At 36.1% G+C, this 22,500-nt stretch overlaps 1 protein-coding gene across 1 annotated transcript; it reads right to left on the bottom strand.

The window, feature by feature from the left end:
* Window positions 1-612: 612 nt before the first annotated feature.
* On the bottom strand, window positions 613-22,406 carry LOC134744245 (growth factor receptor-bound protein 2). Its single transcript, XM_063677993.1, has 6 exons — window positions 22,104-22,406; window positions 21,922-22,019; window positions 20,868-20,987; window positions 11,940-12,105; window positions 5,311-5,421; window positions 613-4,561 (listed from the first exon to the last, which is right to left on the bottom strand). Exons 1-6 carry the CDS (start codon window positions 22,179-22,181, stop codon window positions 4,499-4,501), a joined length of 636 nt encoding a protein of 211 aa, XP_063534063.1. The 5' UTR covers window positions 22,182-22,406; the 3' UTR covers window positions 613-4,498.
* Window positions 22,407-22,500: the final 94 nt, after the last annotated feature.

Here is a 22,500-nt window from a genome sequence, read left to right as displayed (position 1 = left end):
GTCCCGTTTTAGTAAGTAATAAACATCGCAGTCTAAAAAAAATGTATAAATTGGCAGTGCCAATTTGGCACCCCATACAACCTGGATTGCGCACTCAAGATCAGGGGCCCCATTTCTCGAACGATATTAGTCTAATATTATTAGTGTGTTGTCATGGCAACCTATACGATTTGACAGTTCGTGGGCTAATAATATTAGTCTAATACCGTTCGAGATATGGGCCCCAGATCATAGAAGGTTGCATGCGCAGGTCTGCCAGTAAAACCTGCAAAACTCAGCGAAAATGACTTCCGAATAATGGGTGCAGTCAGGGGTCCATTTCTCGAACGGTTTTAGACTAATATTATTAGTTCCACGAACTGCCTAGTCGTATGGGTTACCGTGGCAACACTAATAATATTAGACTAATTAATACCGTCCAATAAATGGGCGCCAGGTAATTTTTGGAAAGCAAGCGCAAACGCATTTAAATAGCGAAGAAAAGTCTATGCATTGAATCAAAACGACCATGTTAGTATGATAGAACTTGTAAAATAAATGACATAATTCTAATTCATTCTGTTTCAGTCAGCTTTCGTCAATTTACCTTTATACATAAAAGAAAAACACGAATTTACAATATTAAATTTATTAGTAAAAATATTATACATCTTCCACAATATTGGAGAATTATAACTTAATTAATTAAATATTTGATTATCATAGATTATAGCACTTCTGATTTCTTAATTTTCCGTCATGCACTTACTACTACAGCGGGAAGCGTCAGCGTCAAACACATCCCGGCGGAGGGACGCCGCACAGTTAAATGCTCTGCTCAAGGGGAACTTCTAAGGCGAATGCCGCTGGCGCGTATGCGATGAGCGGAGATATGAATACGAGACTTTGATGAAACTATATCTTTGCTGCGTTTTTATCAATTGGCGTTAAATAATATCTCGTGCACACGGCTTCGTCTGCTCACATCACATGTGCGCTCACCGGCGTCACACCGGCGTGGCATTTCGCACACAAACATGCGGGGGAAATCAAAAAGGCAGCGGGAGGCTCATGGAGCTCGAACGCCTCATTAAAAAGTCTACCAGGTATACTTCCATAAATATAGTTATTTTGGGTATATCTCAACAAAAATAAATATCTACATTGGATCAACGAGCACTCAAAGTTTTATTAATTTCAAAGTCTTGACTAATGTCATGTTAAACGCTAAGTAAGTACAATGACACATTATTCTCACAGGAAACTAAACGAATCGTAATTACTGCAGTAGCCGAGTCATATGTCACTATATTATTTAGATTTTATAATAATTTATTATTATTAATTCGAATTATTTAGATATTAAATTTTCGTTCACATCCCTATTAAGACTAAGATGGGTAACAAAATTTTAAAATAAACACATCAAAAGCGGTAAAAAGCGTAGTGTTACACAATTTGTATATTCATATAAAATCCTCGCTGTACATCCGTCTATCAAAAACATTGTCGATTCATAAAACTAATTCGTGGATAGGTAATTAGGTAATACAAAATGTACCGGCGTTACAATTTGTGCGTAACACAACTTACACAACACAAACTATAGTCTGATCGAGAGCTAAGCTGTTTGAGGACGCTACAATTGTATATCCTACTTGACTATGGTACCAGATTATATAATTTTTGTATAGGCGTGATAAACATAAGATCAAAACATGTAAAAAGAACTTAAACTCTATTCCTTAACATGTAAATGGTAAATATTTAAAATGAGCAATATACTAATAAAAAGGATAAATAATGGTCATAAACGTATTTTAAAACCAAATCATTATAATCATATTGTGGGGGAATTCAGTAATTACAGAGTTGATCCCTATTACCTTTACACTAAACACAGGCATTAAAAACACTACAAATAACATTCTGGCACGTATTTGAGGACAAAAAACAGGTATTCATCCTTAGAGTTGTCACAATAATTAAGATATGGAAAGTAGTCAATAAATTCGTCACACAGAACACTACACAGATAAAAACACGACACGAAACGAAGTTTTGTACTCCCGATGACAATTCGTACTACAAAATAGTATTGCAAAACAAGGCAGTTGCGAACTCTATTGAGTTCCATGGACATACGGCGTTACGTTAACAATTAATACGACAATTAATTATGTGTATATAAAACCACTCATTGACCGACTGACTGGACTCGAAGCACCATGTTGAACATTACATAAACCAAACGCTACGGACCTCGACGCTACGACACTTACAGCTTGCCTTTATTATTAGTATGGAACACTAGAAAATTACGTTACGAGCTATGAGATGACTCCACTTGCACTGAGAATATATATCCCAGTGAGAATCTATCCTTACATATCCAATAGTCACTTTTGCATATGGCAAGGTCACACACTAAATATCACTTCTTTCGGTTATTTGGAATCCAAATTTTGGATATATAACCTTAAAGACGTCACGTAAAATGTGATAGGGACAAGATACTCTTCTTTGTGTATTAATCAGTTTAGGAGAGGATGTATTAAGACTAGTTTACAAGTTCAAACTGCATAGAAGTGACACGTTGCATGTAACTAGATGGTATATTAGATTTTTGATTTACAAATGTCGTACTAGAATTAGGTTTAATTGATGAGCCAAATTCGAAGGCATATAATAGATTTCTTATTAAGCTGAGATGCGTCACATAAGGATGAGATACGTCATAAAGTTATGAAAGTGGGGTTTGCAATGCCCTTACAATAAAGTTGTATGATATTTGAGTCTGGCCTGGCGGAGACCACAACACGCCGAAACACTTCCGGATTATTTACATTCGCTGTACGAAGTACTTTAAGTATAAAATCCAAGATATGTTGTGGTATTTGCCAAGTTTCTACAATAAATCCTGCAAAAATGACCTGGTCACAGTTATTGCCTAGTTGTTGTTAGTGAGCAGTGCTGAATTAAGGGCAGTTGCTAACGTAAGAAAGAACGTAGCTCTTTCTACCGACTTATCCACCAAGATTGGTGCTCCACATATGCATGCACGTAACTTGCCCTTAACTTAATTCTAGACGGCTTTAACACTATTATTCTTATGCACGGCCTTTCTATCAGAATTTAAATTCAATTTACATTGTAAATGCTAAATAATTTTAAATATGTATTTATCAGGTTTTGAAAATTTGATTATGTCCTTGTCACCCATAGTCACTTCAGTATGTAGAACCCACGCATCTAGGATGATTTGCCTGATAAGTGAAAAGTCACCATATTGACCATATACTAGCATCGGTTGTTAAGTCATTCGCTTCAGACATTTTAGGCTCATTGCCGAGGCCATGGTTTATTGGTTTGTAAAAGAATACACCAGACATAACCTAGTCGTCATAATCGGTAGATATTGTCAAAATAATGCTCGCGATTTGACTGATGGATCCTTCTACTTACATATATTGTCAAACTTATCAACTAACTTTGACTACATGCAATGCCGAACAAGGTATTTTGCGCGCTTAAATTGACAACAATGTCAACTATTACTACTTTCCATTAGATATAATGTTAGCATTAATTTCGCACAAAATCTTGTTTGACTTTGCCTGTCTCTTAGTTACATTTTACATTAGCTAGGCGACATAATTGTGTATTGGTGTAAGAACAATCCGTCTATTTCGCATTTCAATGCTTGTTAGAGCTAGACGGACGGTCTTATCAATATTATGTGATTGGACCGGACAAAATGGTCATATTTTATATGCCCACTGGTCGATAAGAGAACTATCGCCCGGAAAGATACGTAATAAACGATAGAGACCAATCCGCGCACGAGTTATCCAGGCATATCCCTCGCGCGGACCGTAGAGGTGCGTTCGGTTACCGTTAAATACGTTACGAGTTATATTTTAATAACAAAACTTCTGTGATACACAGATATTAAATATAATAAACAGGGTCACTCAAGTATTTAAGTCGACGATTGCTCGACAGATTTCGCTCTGTAATGCATCTTCACGAGCAATCGTCGACTTAAACTACGTGAGTGACCCGGTTTAATATATTTAAAACGTTACGAGTTCGTAAATTATGGTTTGATCGTGACATAATTTGACTGTTTACAATTATACCTAAGCAAGTAGTGGCCACTCCGGTCCGATATAAAGCCTGTTATTGAGACCGCCGACATAATTGGATTTTAGGGGCTGGTGTCACATCTGGTAGAGCGTCTCACAAGGGGTTTCCGTTTAATGCAAGAACAGTATTCTACTTCGTTTTAGAATCCCTCGGTAAGTTCGGCTATCGGAGTTGATGTTGATGGCCATATTTCCATGAATTTTACTATACGGAGAATTTTATCGTAACACAGTGAGGACGTAATAGTAGTCGGCCAATAAAATATTGGCATATAAATAACCAGTAACGGTAAGCGAACGCAATGTAGAAGTGGTATTACCTATTACCGGTGGTGGTGTCACGGTACGGGCGCGGGCGGAGCGGGGGTGCACTATGAGTGGTAGGCGGTCACATACGAGGCGGGGAACAGGCCGCGGCGGTGCGCGATCTCCCCCTGCAACACGAGGATAAGCGTTATGTGACGCAGCGGGTTTGCCGGAGATTATGACGAAGTGAGCAATCGAAAATACCATAAGGAAATATACATGCTCAAATCAATGAAAAAAGTAAGTACCTATAGTCTGGAAAACAAATTTTTTTGGCAAGGAGAAAAATTTGAATAACTATTAAATTAAAATAAAACCCTACTACGCTATATGCCAACAAAATCAATTTTATACAAAAAATTCCTTACATCATTTTGGAAAACAGCTGACACTTCAAACTGCTAGATCGATTTCGCTCGCTCGCTTTCACGTAAAAAACCGCATCGAAATCGGCCCATCCGTTAGAGAGCTACGATGCCACAGACATATTGGCGTCAAACATACCCAACCCAATACTAACCCAATGATCCCCGATGGTCTTAAATAAATAATTTTATTATTCTCTTTATTTATTATTTTTCTTATGGTCTTAAATAAATAATTTTATTATTCTTTATTTATTATTTTTCTTATTTTATTATTATATTACACCCCTCTTTTTGCGTTGGGGGTTAAAAATGTATGTGCGAAGGGTCGAGCTCCCATACAAATTTAGATTTTCGCGCCTTTTCTACTGATAAATTGGTTGCCAGTCTACAAAAAACTACTACACTACTTTTCTACTGATAAATTTGTTGCCAGTCTTAAAAAAAACTACTACACTACCTTCCTACTGATAAATTGGTAATTGGCTGAAGTGTCAACATTGTCGACATACCTGCCACCAGTGCTGGTCGGAGCGGTCCGTGACGGTGATGACGTCACCGCGTCGGAACTCTAGCTCGCCGGCTTCCTGCGGGGTGAAGTCGTATAGCGCTTGCACCAACGTCTGTAACAACATGATATCGTCAATTAGGTAGCACGAGGTAGGTGGACTACGGGCATACTTATATATAGAGAAATAGTACATTAGGATACAAGTGCGAAAAGTAGGAAATTCGCAACGAGTGGCGATAAATTGAAACACGACTGAAGGGAGTATTGTACAAAGTGGTACAGTACATATGGCCCTTTAAATTTTCGACATAGGCACATATTGTGCTAATTACCGCACTAGGGCGGTAAAGTAGCACCAGATGTACTGTAAAAACATATGCTTCAGTCGTCCTCATTTTCTTAGAACGTAGCCGTTCGCAAGTTGCCCGAGACCTGAGACATGGTCAACGGTTGGTCGTCCAGTAATTAGAAAAGAGGAACTGGAGGAAGGTTGGTCATCAATCGGGCTAGTTTTTGATTTATTTTACTAATGTAGTTTGACGAAAATATCTTTAACCTCCAAACGGGTGGCCTGCCATGGTATTTTGAATCTTTATTTTGACAATTCAAAATTACATTTGTCTTGGCAAATTTTGATTTGTGGGCTGTCCACGTCTAGCTAGACGTTATGATACAATACGTATGATGAACAGTGTTAGTGATTGATAATATTACTAAGTCACCCTAGATAACTCGTGTTTTCGTATTTAAGTAATTTAACTCTAATTTTGAGTACAGCATAGATTTATACCTAGAGCTTCCAATTCCAACCCACAGCGGAAATTTAAACCTTGGAATTGTGTCAAATGAATGAGTCAGCAAGTTAACTTCTTTCCGCCCGGCAGCCTTCAAAGTTAAAAAAAGGCTTCAATATTTACCTAAAAAGTTTGATTACTTTAAAAAGTAGGAATATATTCAAACGGTTGTCGAGCTAAAATGTGAATGTAATTAACCTATAGATAATGGCATGGTGTAAAATGGCAATTAAACACGCGTCGTGCACACACGTAGCGGGTACGGGATTTGGATTAACTGAATTATTAAATTATGTCAAGTGGTTTAAACCAATAAAGGACTTTTCGCGGTGTAGCAATCGCACGGTAACAAGATGACATTGACATTTACAAAATGTTTACATATTACAATTGTGTTATTTTGTGCAAAATGGTGTTAATTACAATATATTTGTGGGATTACATTTGTGTAAGCTTTTTAAACCTTCAAGGGATAAAATTAGTTCATCACATCATTATTGTTTTGACGTAGTTTAAAGTTATTGTTAGTTTACAGTTTGAATACATAAGATCACGTTGTTTACGTAACAACGATGATATTTAAACAGACTAACTCATTATATTGAGTTAGGCAGTAGGGAGTTATGAATGCTAAACCTAATATTAAATCGCAATAGGGTATTTGACTACTAGTCAAATCAGTTTCTTTTTTCGAACTGTCAAAACGATTTTGCTACTATGGAGTTTATATGAAACACTAGCATGTGACGTCACAATCAAATTACCTACTCTTTATAGTTTTATACGGGTGATAAAATAGAAATTCTGTCTTAAAATAACTGCTGTGTACGTTTCTCTGTTAATCTTCTGGTGCTTTATTTCATGCATGGTGTAAAATAATTTATTTTTCACACCACATGCTCGACAAAGCCGGATTATATATCATATAAACCTCACCGAAAGCAAGACATTATATCCCTTGGCTTTAGCTGGGTTATGATGTTGTAAGGAATTTCATTATAACCCGCCGGTCAATAACGTAATTTTCACTTTTCATAATCCTTATTGCTATGACGATAAAGTCTAATTCCGTTAAGCAAAATGTGTTGCACCCGCTTGCGGCCAGGTAATTAGCGGTCGTGGCCAACAGTCTTGGGCGCTTGAATCCCTCACTGCACTCAGGACTCAGCCTCGCTGCGCTCGGAAGTAAAACTGGGAGTCCTTCGTTACGTCCAGTATTCAATGTCGCGCCCGTGACATAAAACAGTGCTTTATCCCCTTGGTGTACAATCTACTATTAAAAACAGTCAAATATCCTATTCGTGTCATTATTTAATCTTGTTTCAGGCAATGTTGTCAAACATAATGATTAGACCAAAGATAAAAATCCGTTGACGCACCATTTATGCAGTGACGAATCCGGTGAATCACCTTGTCACGTTTTTAACATATACAATTTTCAAACCCAAGTGCAAAAAATACGTTAGGGCTGAGCAAAATCAGTACGACCCAAAAATACGATAAGAAGAAATGATTATGTTATTTTCCTGTCACATGAATTACACAAAATGCTATTAACAAATGAAACTCTTTTTTTTTGATAAAAAATCTAATTATCTTCTTTATGACCACAGAACTATATCAAGATAGAAGAAAAGAGTGTATGTGCCTCGCGTGGCGAAACTACGACCCGGTGACTCAATTGCTCGCCGCGAACTTCAGTCTGCTCCCGATCGATGTCTGCTTGTGACGTCAGGTTTTAAAAACAAAATGGTTTCTTGCGCAATAGTTAACTGTTCAATCACTACCAATAAAGTTGGAGCTGTTCATGGAGGTATTTCCATCCATATTGATTAAAAAACTATTTATTTTATTATTTTCATCAAAACAGTAGCGGGCGATTGTGTGCCAACGCTAGCTTTCCATTGCGGCTTAAATTTGACGAGCCAGACTTGGCGTGCGTTTAAAACCAGCGATGTAAAAATAAGCTATTCAAACTGTCGAGCACTGTCGAGTGACGTTCAAGGTCGATTTCTCATTTTTTCTGTCAAAAGTAAGAATAGTGCTGTACACTGCGATTTTCTTACTCGATTATTAAAATCGATTTTGAAAACAGACGAAATGATAATTACGTTCTTATAAATTATGCAGCTATATAATGTACGTAGTGCAAAGCAAATATTATTAACAAACAGCTTATGGTTACTTCTATATTGCAATTTTGTTTTAGTTTTCCGAATGATCCTAATATTAAAAATAAATGGATTTAAGCAACTGGTCGTAAAAAATGGTTTCCTACGCAAAATGTTACACGCTCGGTCTCTCTACAAATTGTTGAACTCTTTCCTTCTATCTTGATATAGTTCTGTGATTTTTATTTTAAAATTTAATTCGGGCAACAAGGCCCATATTACATATACCTTATAGACTAACATACATATAAATTTCATAATCTTAAAAACTAAACACTATTTTGGCAATAGAACGTCGTGGCTCCGTTGAATCGTCAACGTGAATTATCATTTCCTCTGTCGAAAATAATTATCATTTCTTCTGTCGGTTCCTATCGATATTTTAGAATCGATGCCGTGTTCTAATCGATCTGTGAATCGATGCTTTTGAATCGTTTCGCGCAGCTTATGTTTCTCATCACTAAATTGCGCTCGTGACGTCAAAGTACCTACGCAAAATGTTACACGCTCGGTCTCCCTACAATTTGCCGAGCTCTTTACTTCTATCTTGATATAGTTCTGTGTTTATGACCGTCTTTTTCTATGACACATATTTACATTTGCAAACAATATGCCGCGGTTCTTTTTTGCCCACTCTGTAGTGTAGCTCTATTATATTATACAGTGTGTAAATCCAATACGGGCAATAAATTAAACCAGATATAGAATTTATCCATCTAATCATTAATTAAGAAGTTTTTTTAAGTTTCACTTAATTATGACCCCGTAATTATTATTATTTTTTAATTTACCGAGCAGCAATGTACTGCAAACATTAAGAAACATAAGATGACATGACATTACGAGATACGAGCTTTTTAATAGTAACTGCCAACAAGCGTTGACAGTTACTTAAAAAAACTCGTATCCCGTAACTTGTGTCTTGTGTGGTGTATTACATCGCGGGCCAAATGATTTTGTATGGTTAAAATTTTCATTGTATATCTAAGCATTGTATATCTATTTCAATATTATACTTAGGTCCTATGCTAACCACGTTTAAATATTCTTCCGTATTGAATTTACACACTATGTTATTATACGTTATATCCAATGCCGATGATGTTAACTGTGGGGTTGTGGACGCTTCCCTTAACTCCATCGTGGTCGAACCTTTTTATAACTTATTATGTACTTAATTACCGTATCAGCCAAAAACACTTTCTCAGGTACTCATGAATTATTTATGTAAGACTGCCTACATTTTTATTTAAATTCGTAAAACATTCTCGCGCATCCAACGTATCGGCATTCCAATTAATTTTCGCTCTTGAATCAAGTTTAGCAGGTGTTGTGTCTTGAACATTATTTATTAACAAATATTTATAACACATCTAATGTACATTTGGATTAGTCATCGAATAGATTACTAATCCAAACTGTTACTGTATATTTTTAACCTGACTAAGTGAATAATTGAAATAAATTCAAACTGGGTAACATTTATTCCTCGTCCCTGGGGTACCAACTCATGAACGTCTGTCAAGCAAGAAGTTGATAAATTGATGATCAAATAACCTAAACGCTCTTCTTAGTGTACTAAAGAACAAGTTTTGTAGACTCTACGTCCTATTTTTACAGTTATCAAATGAATGTCGTTAGAATCTTGTTTTTTTTATATGTTTCTGTGCGTACAACATAGGCATTAATGTCAAAACATTAGTTTTTGATTAGACTAAGTACGCAAATATTCCCCGTAACGTAATATAAATAAATAATAATGGAGGCCCATGTGTTCTCGTGTCGGACTGCTATTTGCAACCAGAGATTATAGCATAAAACTGGAACATTATTCCCGTTGCCTACTGTCCTTACCGAGCGTCACGCCTCTAGCAAAACAACATATACCGTCAACCTGGGTGGATAGGGATAAAACCCGAGAATGACATTTACCTAATAATTTCTTAAAAACTAGGTACACATATTGTATCATGCAAAATCTACTATTATTTTAACTAGCTTGATACAATTTGTGTGGGTAGTTTTTAAGAAATTATTAGGTAAATGTCATTTCCTATTTTCATCCCTATTCATCCCGTCCCGTAACTTGACATCTAAACACAGCTAAACGTTATAATTATAGTACAGGTTATAATTATTTTTTTTACCACGACGGTGGCAAACGGTTTACGGCCAGCCGCAAGCCTTGTGGCATGCAGAGAAGCAGAGTAAATGCAATTCTCTGGGCCAGTTTTTTCCCATGCCCACCAGTTTTTTATGTTTTCAATTGCTTTTGAGCACGCGCGGGCCCTTAGGGCCTACTCTACCTAATGGTCAATTCAACTATATACCTACATATTTAAGAATTCCCGTGGCTTACGAGAATCGAAATCTTCACAGTAAGTAGGCCGAGAGGTGACCAACATTTTTTGGAGAACAAGTGTGGTTGAAGCAGTGCGCTCGATGGCTATTGGAATGAGTCCTGACCGGGTTATTTTCGTTATTTCATCAGGGTCAACGCCGCACTATTTACTCTGACATCGGCGCGCCTTTAACATGGACAAACTGATATTGATTGAAACGACTTTCTGGAACTAGTTTGTAGACTAACGTCGGAGTTGGGAACTAATTCCTATGTGCCTCGACGCGTTAAATTTATTTCTATACCAAATTTGTTTGTCTGATGCATAAGACCTAGTATATCATATCATATTAGTGCAGCCGTCCAGTACTGGACAAGGCCTCTTTCAAAGACCTCAACAACAAACGGGACAGAAGACATATACATACGTAAAGTGCGTTTTATTCTGTGGTTTTTCCAGTTCGGAAAACTTTTCGGCCAGTCTGGGATTGCGATAGATTTAGATTTTAATACTCATTATATTAAATAACAATATTATTTCATAATATGAATGATCCTAAATTAATATATAAGAATTAATATTATGATTATCAACATTATTTACATATATTACATTATTAAATAAATTAATAAAAACTATGGACTGGATTGTCACCGGAACTGTTTTTTTTGTAAAACCCGAAATAGCCTAATATTTTTAATTATTTTATGCTCTTCACGTAGGACTGAATCAAGTATTTAGGTAACTACTTCGTATTTATTAGATTGTCTCATTAAAAATTAAATAATAAACGACAGAACGAAAAATAAGGTAATAATGCCGGTATTTTTTTGTATGAAGAAAAAACCTTCACGTGTTGTTGGAATGCGTCCGGAATTCGGACTTGAGAAAAAGAATTTTTGGTAGTCTGGGCTCCATGCACAATGGACAGATCAATTGTTGGTTGGCAGAGCCTATATCGGACAAAGCAATCAGTGTTTACTACTTTATTGACCTCTCCCTTGAGTAGGGAACTATGATAGCACCCATGAGGCTGACATGTTCACCTAGAGTGTCCAAAGCCTCCATAAAAACCAGATAAAAAAAAAAAAAAAAAAACCGGTTCCGATCCTTGTTTTTGGAAGCCTGCTGTTAACGCAGCGTTTTCCATTATGATGGGTTCCACTCAAGAGACTTTTGTTCGTGAACAAGGGCTATCGTTTGTAATGCATATCTCGAAATCTGTAACTTGTAGGTACTCTTTATACCTAGTACCGATAGTTAAAGCTGTGCTTATATTTATTTATTTATTTATTAACCTTTGCTATAGTAAGATATTCTTACCTCTTCTGGCACGACATCTTTGAGCTTGACGTCCTGGAGGCGACTGACGGACGCTGTGCGATGGTAGTCCACCAGTTCGTTGAGGGAGTTGAACTTCACTACCCAGAGGAAAAATTTGCTCGACGCATCGCGCAGTACTTTGAAGTGTTGGACGCCGTCCGGACATCTGTTGAAAACAAACTAGCTGTAGTTGAGGTGCAAACAGTTAATCGTATTAAAGCAATGAGGGGTTCTGGGTCTAATTCGTCGCGCGAGTGCTAATAGTGTAGCAAGAAGCTTATTAATGGTCCTACGGTCATCCTGAAAAAAAAAAAAAAAAACCGGACAAGTGCGAGTCGGACTCGCCCACCGAGGGTTCCGTACTTTTTAGTATTTGTTGTTATAGCGGCAACAGAAATACATCATCTGTGAAAATTTCAACTGTCTAGCTATCATGGTTCATGAGATACAGCCTGGTGACAAACAGACAGACAGTAGTCATAGTAATAGGGTCCCGTTTTTACCCTTTGGGTACGGAACCCTAAAAACCTAACAGTGCACAGCGACAACTAGTTAACAGAAACAAGATCACCCTCATAGTAAACGCTGTACACAGTAAATATCATACGGAATTTGAGGAAACTTAATGAGCTGTAGCGCCGATAGAATACGGAATGCACTGATCCACAATATATTTATAATATAACAGGTGACGTCATAACTCCTCTTCTTTTTTTTGGTGCTATGGGTCAAATTGATTTAAATGGCCCAAAGATCAATCGTACTGATTTTCATGCTTTTAACACAATTTTTTTGCCGTACCACTAACACTACAGCGCTTATTCGGGCACATATTGTATGGAAGTATGCAAGCTTACCGTGCGCAAACTAGTATTTCGTTTTCTGTTTATTTTTTACTTTTTGGTGCACAGTAAAGAATATTTTGTTATTTACTTACATACCGTTCGTGCCGGAAAGCCTATGGAACTCTCCGCGCGAGCTCGGATTTATACCTACGAATCGCCTCCCGTTCACGGTAGAAAAGCAAGCCAGATGGTTGCCACACGCGCTCACGCACGCACGGCACCGCGCGCCGCACTTGCAATTTTTACGATAGTTACAAGCTACGTAGGTACTTACTATTGAATTTCTTTCATTAAACATGTAGTGTTTTAAGTGTTTATTACGGCAAATTTATAGTTACAAAGTAAAACAGTTGTAAATGAATGACTAAAATACATAATTTAAGATTTAGATTTCATTTTATTTCACTCCGCTGTTAGAAATGATAAATACCTATTGGTATTTATCATTTCTAATGATTCTCATGATAAATACCTATAGGTGTTTATCATTTCTAAGCGTCGGCAACCCTAGCGTTGTGCCGGTGCGCGCGGTGTGGGGAGCGGCCCGCCGAAGGTCACTCCATTGTATTTTTATGTAGGTATCAAAACGGTAGGTATTTGCGTTTTCTTTGAGAGATAAGTATCTGTTCGTAAGAACTATTATATAACCTGTGGTGCCGGTCTTATTGCAGTTTTATATACCATTTACGGTAAACTAAATGCAATTCTATTTTACGTTTGTAACAAAAGAATAAACAGAAAACTTATAACCCATTATGCCCCATCTTCCTTTACGGCTATCAGGATCCAAAGTTCCTATTGTAATATATATTAACATTTATTGTCTAGCTAGTATAGCAAAATAGTCATTAATCTCATTATGCTATAAGAGCACTCTCATCCAAGGTAATGGTAGTTATAAAATGTGGAATCGTTTGTCAACCGTGTCACACATTTAAAAAATAAGTTAAATGTAACAGAGTAACCAATCTTTACAGGACAAATTGATGGATAAATATCGATTTAATCATAAATGCATATGACACGAATGCGGTCACCTCAAATACGTCTAAATGATGCAATTATTATCATAATATATCATATGTCTACATTTGTATAAGGGATCAAAAAGAAATTAGATACTCTAACAGAGTTAAGTACCTACGTCAAATATTATATACGTCAACTGAAACCTGAACTTTACAAGTAAGTTTATATTTGTTATGTTTATGGAATTTCTTACATTACATTTACGCCGTCCTCTAGTCATTTCCATAGGTAAGGTGAATCTTTACTTTATTCCTTTTTTAAACTTGGACGTTAAAAAAATCTTTAAATTTTGAAACTTTTAGATCCTGTATTTTTTATCATTTCCAAATATTATTTTAATATCCACATTATTATGATAAATTGCTAATTTGGTATCTATTTCACTAGATTTTGTTATAAAATTCAACATGTGTCATCATCCCTATTCTCCGTCCTCCATCAGCAATCTGAACAATAGTAACAAAAAAACCTGTGTCCTGACTGACAGGAAAGGATAACAATAAAATATAGTTCATCGAAGCGATTATACCAATTTCAGGAAATTATTTATATTAAAACTCAGTTTTACTTTTTATCCTGAATAAATGAGACGAATTTCCTTTTTTATGATATAGGAGGCAAACGAGCAGACGGATCACCTGATGGTAAGCGATTACCGCCGCCCATGGACACCCACAACACCAGAGGGGTTGTAAGTGCGTTGCCGATGGGAGTACGCTCTATTCTTGAAGGTCGTATCGGTCCGGAAATTCCTTCCCTCATACCTACATTTAACAAGCATCATTGCTACTGCCGAGCAGCTCATGATACGAGTTTGCTGTTAAACCTTCGACTTTGCTAAAATCAGTTACACTATGACTATGACTGCTAATCAAAGTAAATAAACGGTTATAAAAAATAAATCAAGTTCCAAGGACCATATCCAATGAGTCACGTTTGAAACCAGTGCGTTAACATCACACTTACTTAATCCAGTGTGTTCAAACAGTAAACAAATTGTTTTTTCCGTTGCAGTCAATTGAGAATTATGAGAGATGCGCAAAACAGTAATTTCATGTTTTACTAGATTTATGAAAAAGTCTCGTAAGTGTGGCTTTCTTTCTTTGTCTGTTCATTGAGAAACATAAATAGAACGAACTAGTAAATACATATTGTATTTGAATAAGATTGTCGTCACGTGGTTGTAATGGATTTCATCAACCTCGAGAAAACATAGAGGCGACACAGAAGTGCCTATTCGAATTCGCAGTTCAGCAGTCCCACCTTTAATTCATTCTATTATGGCCTTGGAGAGCGGAGAATAGGTTTGCTTTAAATTGTCCGTCAAGTCTTTGATGTTACATATATGGTTGTCGTTAATTGTCCGTCAAGTCTTTGATATTACATATATGGATTACTTCGTAAAGACCGGCCTTAAGAGCACTACGAATGGGGCCGATACATTGGAGTCAAAATAGCATTTAGTTAGTTTAGTTACACAGCGCGCTCATTCGTGTGGCGAATTGCGCAGTGGAAAGGCGTCGGTGTTCGGTCGGAATTGTATGCATACGCAATACTTTGTTAACACCAATGGTGACGAATTTCCACTTCCAATTCGCCACACGACTGAGCGCGCTGGTGTAACTAAATGCGATTTTGACTCCAATGTATCGGCCCCATTCGTGTGCTCGTAAGGCCGGTCTTTACGAAGTAATATATATGTCTATGGGTTGTCGTTAATTGTCCGTTAAGTCTTTGATGTTGGACGTTAATTGTGTAGCCTCGTGGGTTGTAATTTATGTAAAAGTCATTTTATATATAATACTTGATGATTTTGCTTTTAATCCGGAATGACAATAGTTATTTAAGAGGGCAAAGCAAAGTTGTTGTTTACCCTCTCGTGCTAATATTGATCCCGGAGCATGCGAAAGATTCCAAAATTGAACCACGAACGTAGAGTGGTTCGAAAATATGAATGTTAAGCGTTGCGAGGGTTTCAAAGCACGAGGGTTAAACAAATTTTGCCACCGAGTGAAACACAAAAATTTTCACCACACCAACACAGGAAAATACTAACTGTAAAATATCAAATAAAATCAAAGCAAATCGATTCAAAATTAATGTTATCTACCAGCAAACATAAGAAAACAACTCAAAATTTGCATTTGATTAATTTGCCTTACATGTGGATAAAATGCATTCTTATCAGTTTTTGAACAATCAAGAGAGTATTTTACCAGCTGGTGTGGTGAAAAAAGACGTTCAATATTACTATCTTACGCATTCACACGCACGCACGCACTTTTTGGGTGCAAGTACACTCGACGTGTCTTAAATTATTTCTATTATGGCACGCATACATACTAATACTAGAGCATTAGGTATCTTGTCTGTTATTATGTCAGTACTAAAAGTACATTAAAATTAAACATCATAGTTTCGATCAATTATCGCCAAAATTACTCGTCAAAGTGCTAATGAACTACAAACACGATCAATAAGTCAATGACTAATTCTGACATAGGCCCTATCTATATTAAGAATGTGTAGTAAACGAGTTTGGTACGATCTCCTACTTAGGCTGACTCACTATTTTCGACGGGCTGGTTTAAGTGAAACGACGGAAAAAGAGTAGAAATTTGATTGTGAATGTCGCGAAAAGCGGCACAGGATTTAATGAAAAGTAGGCCGGCCGCGGACAAGAAATATCAATACAATACAATACAAATATTCTTTATTGCACACCTTAATTACAGAAAATATACAAAGAATACAGAAAAGAACAGGTTAAACAACAGGCGGTCTTATCGCTAAAAAGCGATCTCTTCCAGACAAAATTAATAAATTTATGTCGTTATTTCGTTAGATTCCATATGAATTTTTGTATTTTGATACAACCATTAAGCGATTATGTAGATACATATAAGCTTCTTAATTACTCTGCATATGGCTAAACGTATACTTTTTATACCTATACATATATATTTTTTGACGATTTTTATAAAGGATCTTTTACAACTACTCGAAAAGTTTATCTAGATACGTACTTTCTCAAGTTTCTCAATATATCGAAAACAAAATATTATAAAAATAGCGATAGAACCACACGAGCAATTCATGACTAATACAGAGGCCGAGCGAGAGATATCGAAAAATAAAATATAAAGCTGCCGCAGCAACTACTATATTGCTTGCATCCAAACTATGACTCACTCGAACAGCGTGCTTTTTTCTGTGCCAAGGCAAACAGAGGCAGAAAATGTTTACTGTGTTATCCGTGTTGGATTCGGCGTCCAATCCAATAGCCTAGAATAGATCCTAGATTTCATAATAAATAACTTCACCTATAGATAATAACAAAAGGCATGTATTTAACAGATCATCAGATTTAGTAAAATTTAACACCAAAAAAATCGTTTTTACCACCAAAAATAATGAATGATCACCAAAATAAGAACTCCTATTTAATGAGAAATGATTACCAAATTTGTACCACTTTTTCATCCTTTTAAAACAAATAACACCAAAATAATAATTATTAATCCAAAAATAGTCAATCATCACCAAACTTAGAACTCCATTTTAATGTGAAATTATAACCAATTTTTTTTAATTTTGCTATCCTATTAAAGCAAATGACTCCTAATTAATAATTGTAAACCCAAAAATAATAAATACCACCAAAATTTTAACCACATTTTATTAAAAATGTGCAAATATTTATCATCTCGTTATTTCATTAAATTAATTAATCCACTTCGTCACCTTTTTCTAGTAGCATTTCGTTTCTGTAAGGGTCGCAGTTCTAACCTAACCCCCTTTTATAGTAGCATTTCGTTTGTGTCAGGGTCGCAGTTTTAACCTAACCAACTTTTATAGTACATTTTGTTTCTGTAAGGGTCGCACTTCTAACCTAATCTAACCCACTTTTCTTCTAGCATTTCGTTTCTGTAAGGGTCGCAGTTCTAACCTAATCCACTTTTATAGTAAGTAGCATTTCGTGTCTGTAAGGGTCGCAGTTCTAACGTACGGTGCGGGGTACGGGGGGTTGAGCGATAGGGGCTAGTAATTTTGGCATCATTTTACTTTATTTGGTAATATGTATACATTTTTTGGTAATCAATAATCATAGCGGTTTATTTAGGTAAAAATATCGCATTAATTTGATCTTCAAGATTTGGTGGACATTCATTATATTTGGTGATCATTCATGATTTTTGGTGTTTGAATACAATTTGAAGTGCAGTCGTGATTTAAGCAGGTGGTAGTTTTGTAATTTTAGACCTTATTTTTTTGGTGTTTAGTATTTTTTTTTGGTGAAAGAGATTTCTTTATTTAGGGTACCAAAGTATTTTTTGGTGGTCATTATATTTGGTGCCATAACAAAATTAGAATAAGCACAGACTAAACTAAAAAGGAGTGTAGGAAGGTATTATCAGTAGGTAAAACGAAGTAATTAGTCTTATTGTTTTGTTAAGACAGACCAGGAACTGCTTAACTCTCTTAAAATAGAAACGCCGGTGGAAATAAGGATTTAAAAACGTTAAAATTTAATTAGAACCATATTTCCACAGTAGAAAAGACAATGTCAAAAGGATTATTTTGTTCATCAATTTTAATATCATCCAATTTAAATCAAAATAAATTAAAAGAAAAGAAATTAAACAGTATATACACCACCCACACCTTTTTATTAGGAGTGGATATATGTAGATACTGAAACCAAACAATAGGTTGGATCGAGACACAGCGATCGGACCTTTCGTTCCCACCTATGGTTTTCGCCCTAGCCGAAGTCAGGCGCGCAATGTCGTAGCCAGGATGTACCTGATGGTAAGCGATTATCGTAGCCTACGGACGCGCCTGTTGTTGTTGCCCAGGTCGAGAACAAATGCGAAAAATATAAGATCCGTAGTTTTGTTTAACTACCGTCACCAGTACCTAAAAAATAGTACGTTGTACGTTTTCCTCTGGTCAAGAATAGTCTGGTTGGTTCTGGTGGTCTGGTTTACGATATAAGTGCGGAAAAGAGGAAATTCGAAACTAGTGGCGATAAATTAAAACACGACCGCAGGGAGTGTTTTAAATCGACACGAGTTGCGAATTACCTTTTCGCACGTGTATCGTAACAACGTTTTACAGTACATATGGCCCTTTAAACTTTCGACATATGCACGCAGTGCTCTTTTACGCACTAGTGCGAGAAAGTAGCACCATATGTATTGTCAATAGATTTTCACCAAGCATATTTATCATGAAATAGGACAAAATTCTGTCTTGTTTTCTGTGGGCTTACCGTGAACGTCGATAATCTAAATCTAGTTTAATCCGTCTCTCTATCGTTCGAATTCGCAAGATAGAGAAGCATAATAGGTGTAACAAGTTACAATTTTCGATGTTCACGATAAGCTCTCAGCCCTGAACTCATGTTGCTGGTTGCGGGCCGCGAACGGGACACCGTACATATCAAAAGGTATAAAACCCTAGTGCTTGACAGCTTTATTCCAATAGTTGACAGACTGTTTGTCACCTTTATTGCTAGGAAAGTAAGTCAACTATTACAAACACTGCCCAGCAGGCCAGCACTGGGATATTTACGTTACGTTAGGGGAATAACAGGTTTCATCAATGAGGATGACATGGGAAGTAGGAACTAACAAATGCTTGAGACTGGGAATTATACAAGGAAACCATTTAGTAGCAAAATTAACGATAAGGAATTTACTGTTATAATGTATTCATGTCCTAAAGCAACACACTTGATTGGCCATTAGTAAATCATATTGACATAGACACAAACATAAATAATAATTAGTCTCCGACCGGTTTAGGCCAAAACACTGCCCAACTTTTCAGTCGCACCTAAACTGTATTTTTGGTAGTGAGCGACCGAAGTTTTGGTTTCGGCATAAAAATCATGTTTTAGCCGATGGTTCAGTTTCGGCCAGAGCAAAACCGAACCATCGAATTTGGCAAAAAAACTGTTTTGGTCGAATATTACAAATAATTAGCTAAATGTAAGTTGTCATTGGTAAATCATATGTGGTCTGTGGTGAATCATCTTATGATAAATAAAACACTCATCAGCAAATTAGTAATCAAAATTGAGTACTTTGGTAAAGCCCATATTATTATTCTGCTCTGTTATTGTTTAATAACTTGTTTAAAGTTCCTTAATAGAATCTTTCTTGATAAGGTTGACATAAAATTGTATGGATGTCAACATGATTCATTCATTGAACTACTAACAGTTTCTGTTATCAATTAAGTACATTGTTCCTTAACATGATAGTAAAATAAAACATTACCTAAAAGGATGAAAGGGCTTGCCTTCCTGGAAATTTATTACGTAACTCAAATGTTCCTAGGGTCAATGAACTTATTTTTTTTACCGTTTTTTCTGAATATATTTATATTCAGAAAAAACCGGCCAAGTGCGTGGCGGACTCGCGCACGAAGGGGTCCCATACCATTACGCAAAAAACGGCAAAACATCACGTTTGTTGTTGTGGGAGACCCACTTAAATATTTATTTTATCCTGTTTTTAGTATTTGTTGTATTAACAGCAACAGAAATACATCATCTGTGAAAATTTCAACTGTCTAGCTATGACGGTTCATGAGATACAGCCTGGTGACAGACGGACGGACAGCTGAGTCTTAGTTCCTGTTTTTACCCTAAAAAAGATATACATACAACAAATAAACAAAATAATTGCTTCTAGTCAAGTAACCTAGTAAACCCTGCAATTAGGGCTACCATTACCTAAGCTGAAGTAAAATTTGGGTATTTCCCCAGAAAAATGGTTTTTATTTAAAAAAAAAAACAAAATTGTTTGTAATGATATGCCTGCCATAGACTTTACTTGAAAGCTTTACAAAAGCCTGCCTTGACTGGAGGCTCCCCAGACAGAGTCCAAACTCCAAACAAACAGAGTCCAAACAATGACGACAAATCCAGGGAACCCAGGGAGCCTAATTTAATCATAGAAAAAAACGCAACCCAGATGAAGGCATAAAAACTTGCTATGAGAACAATTTGACTGGTACACAAGCATCAACAATAAGAACTTACTTGACAGATAAGGAGAAGTCTCCAGGACTTGATTCACTGATCCTTATAAGAAATCCACCCTCTGGCTTATTTGCTAATAGTCTCTCAGCATCTGCTCTTGTGATCCTTCCATAATACCAACTGGAAATAAATAAATTGATGTATTTATGTTACCTTTCTACTCTTTCTCATACAAAAATGTCAATCTATATTGCTAGCACAGCAATTAAAATGTTTCCTTATATGTTTTAACTTACACGGATTGTTATAATTTTTGGCTAAAGCTTGTTTTGGCAATTTGAATTGGATAGATTTAGTAGTAAGAGTTAAAGTATCAAATTATTGTGTAAAATGTTTTTATCTGAATAATTTCAACTATACTTGGTCAGTTTGAGGCGTACAGCCTCCAGTTTAATTTAATGCTCCTGTTACAGGAAACACCCGGTATAAGCATACAAGCATTTGCAGAAACTTCTATGTAGATGAGAAAAATTACTTCTATTATCAGAGTATGAAAATATTGACAACAGGACCAATAATATACTGTTGTGTTTATTGGTTCATATGAATACAACTTCAAGGAAAATAGTTGATAATTTAAGATAAGTTTATGTGAGAACCTGTAATTGGCTCTGCAATTCTATTGTAGCTTATAGAAACGTTTAAATGTTGGTTTTCCATGTCTGTAATAAATAAATAAATAAGTTCATGGCTGACCGAAAACATCATAAATTTTGATTTCTCTGAATAAAATATTAAAAATACAATGGAATGGAAGGCCTGTTTGGGTTTCTGGGCGGCTAGAAGTTAAACAGTGTTTGTTTATTAATAAACCATTTAAGTTGACACAATCATGCTAGTATAAAAAGGTTAATGTTTTAATAATCAGCATCAACTTTTGATCACATAACAAATACAAAGTAATGTACTCACTTATGTAGCAAATTTTTCTAGAAACTAAAGCAAGCCTACAGTTACAGTTGGCTGAGAAATTGTATGGGAATTTTGTAACAATAGAAAAAGTGAAATTCGTGCAAGTATTTAAGTGGATGAGCTTTAAGAACTGTTTACGAACCTGTGGTTTTTCATTTGAATATAGTTGCTAGGTATTAGTCCTTCTCTGCCGTCTAATTCTGCCCTGTACCAATTCATGTCTTCCTCCATATTTAGTATCTGAAAGAACCAAGTTCTAGATAGAATATGTGTCAGTATTTTACATAACAATTCGGAAACTAGGTTATCGTGTTCAAAACTTACTTTTAGGACCTGGTTTTTCCTAAAACTCAGTTCATCATCAGCGGTAGCAGTGAAATCGTGTTTTGCTATAGCCTCCATGATCAAATTAGGCACTTCACTGAAATGTCACCGATTACCAAAATAACTCACAAAGTATTATGCTATATTCACAGTACTTGGGGTCAAGGCAGTAGAGTAATCATAATGTATGAATTATCTTATAAACTGATTTAAAATAATTTGATACTGTAAAAATAGTTGGAACAATTTATTTATTCTTTCGTTCGATCTTCACCCACAGCCACACATCAAAAACTAATGTTACCACAGTGAAATAACCTTAAGCGCTCCAGACCACTCCAGACTACGCGGCATGAAGCCGCGAACGCGAGTGTGGAGTCGATTTAATTGATTAGCG

This window comes from Cydia strobilella, chromosome 9 (assembly GCF_947568885.1).
Source record: "Cydia strobilella chromosome 9, ilCydStro3.1, whole genome shotgun sequence".
Taxonomy (NCBI): domain Eukaryota; kingdom Metazoa; phylum Arthropoda; class Insecta; order Lepidoptera; family Tortricidae; genus Cydia; species Cydia strobilella.
Note: the sequence above shows the minus strand (reverse complement) of the source record. Positions and strands in the feature narration are given on the sequence as shown.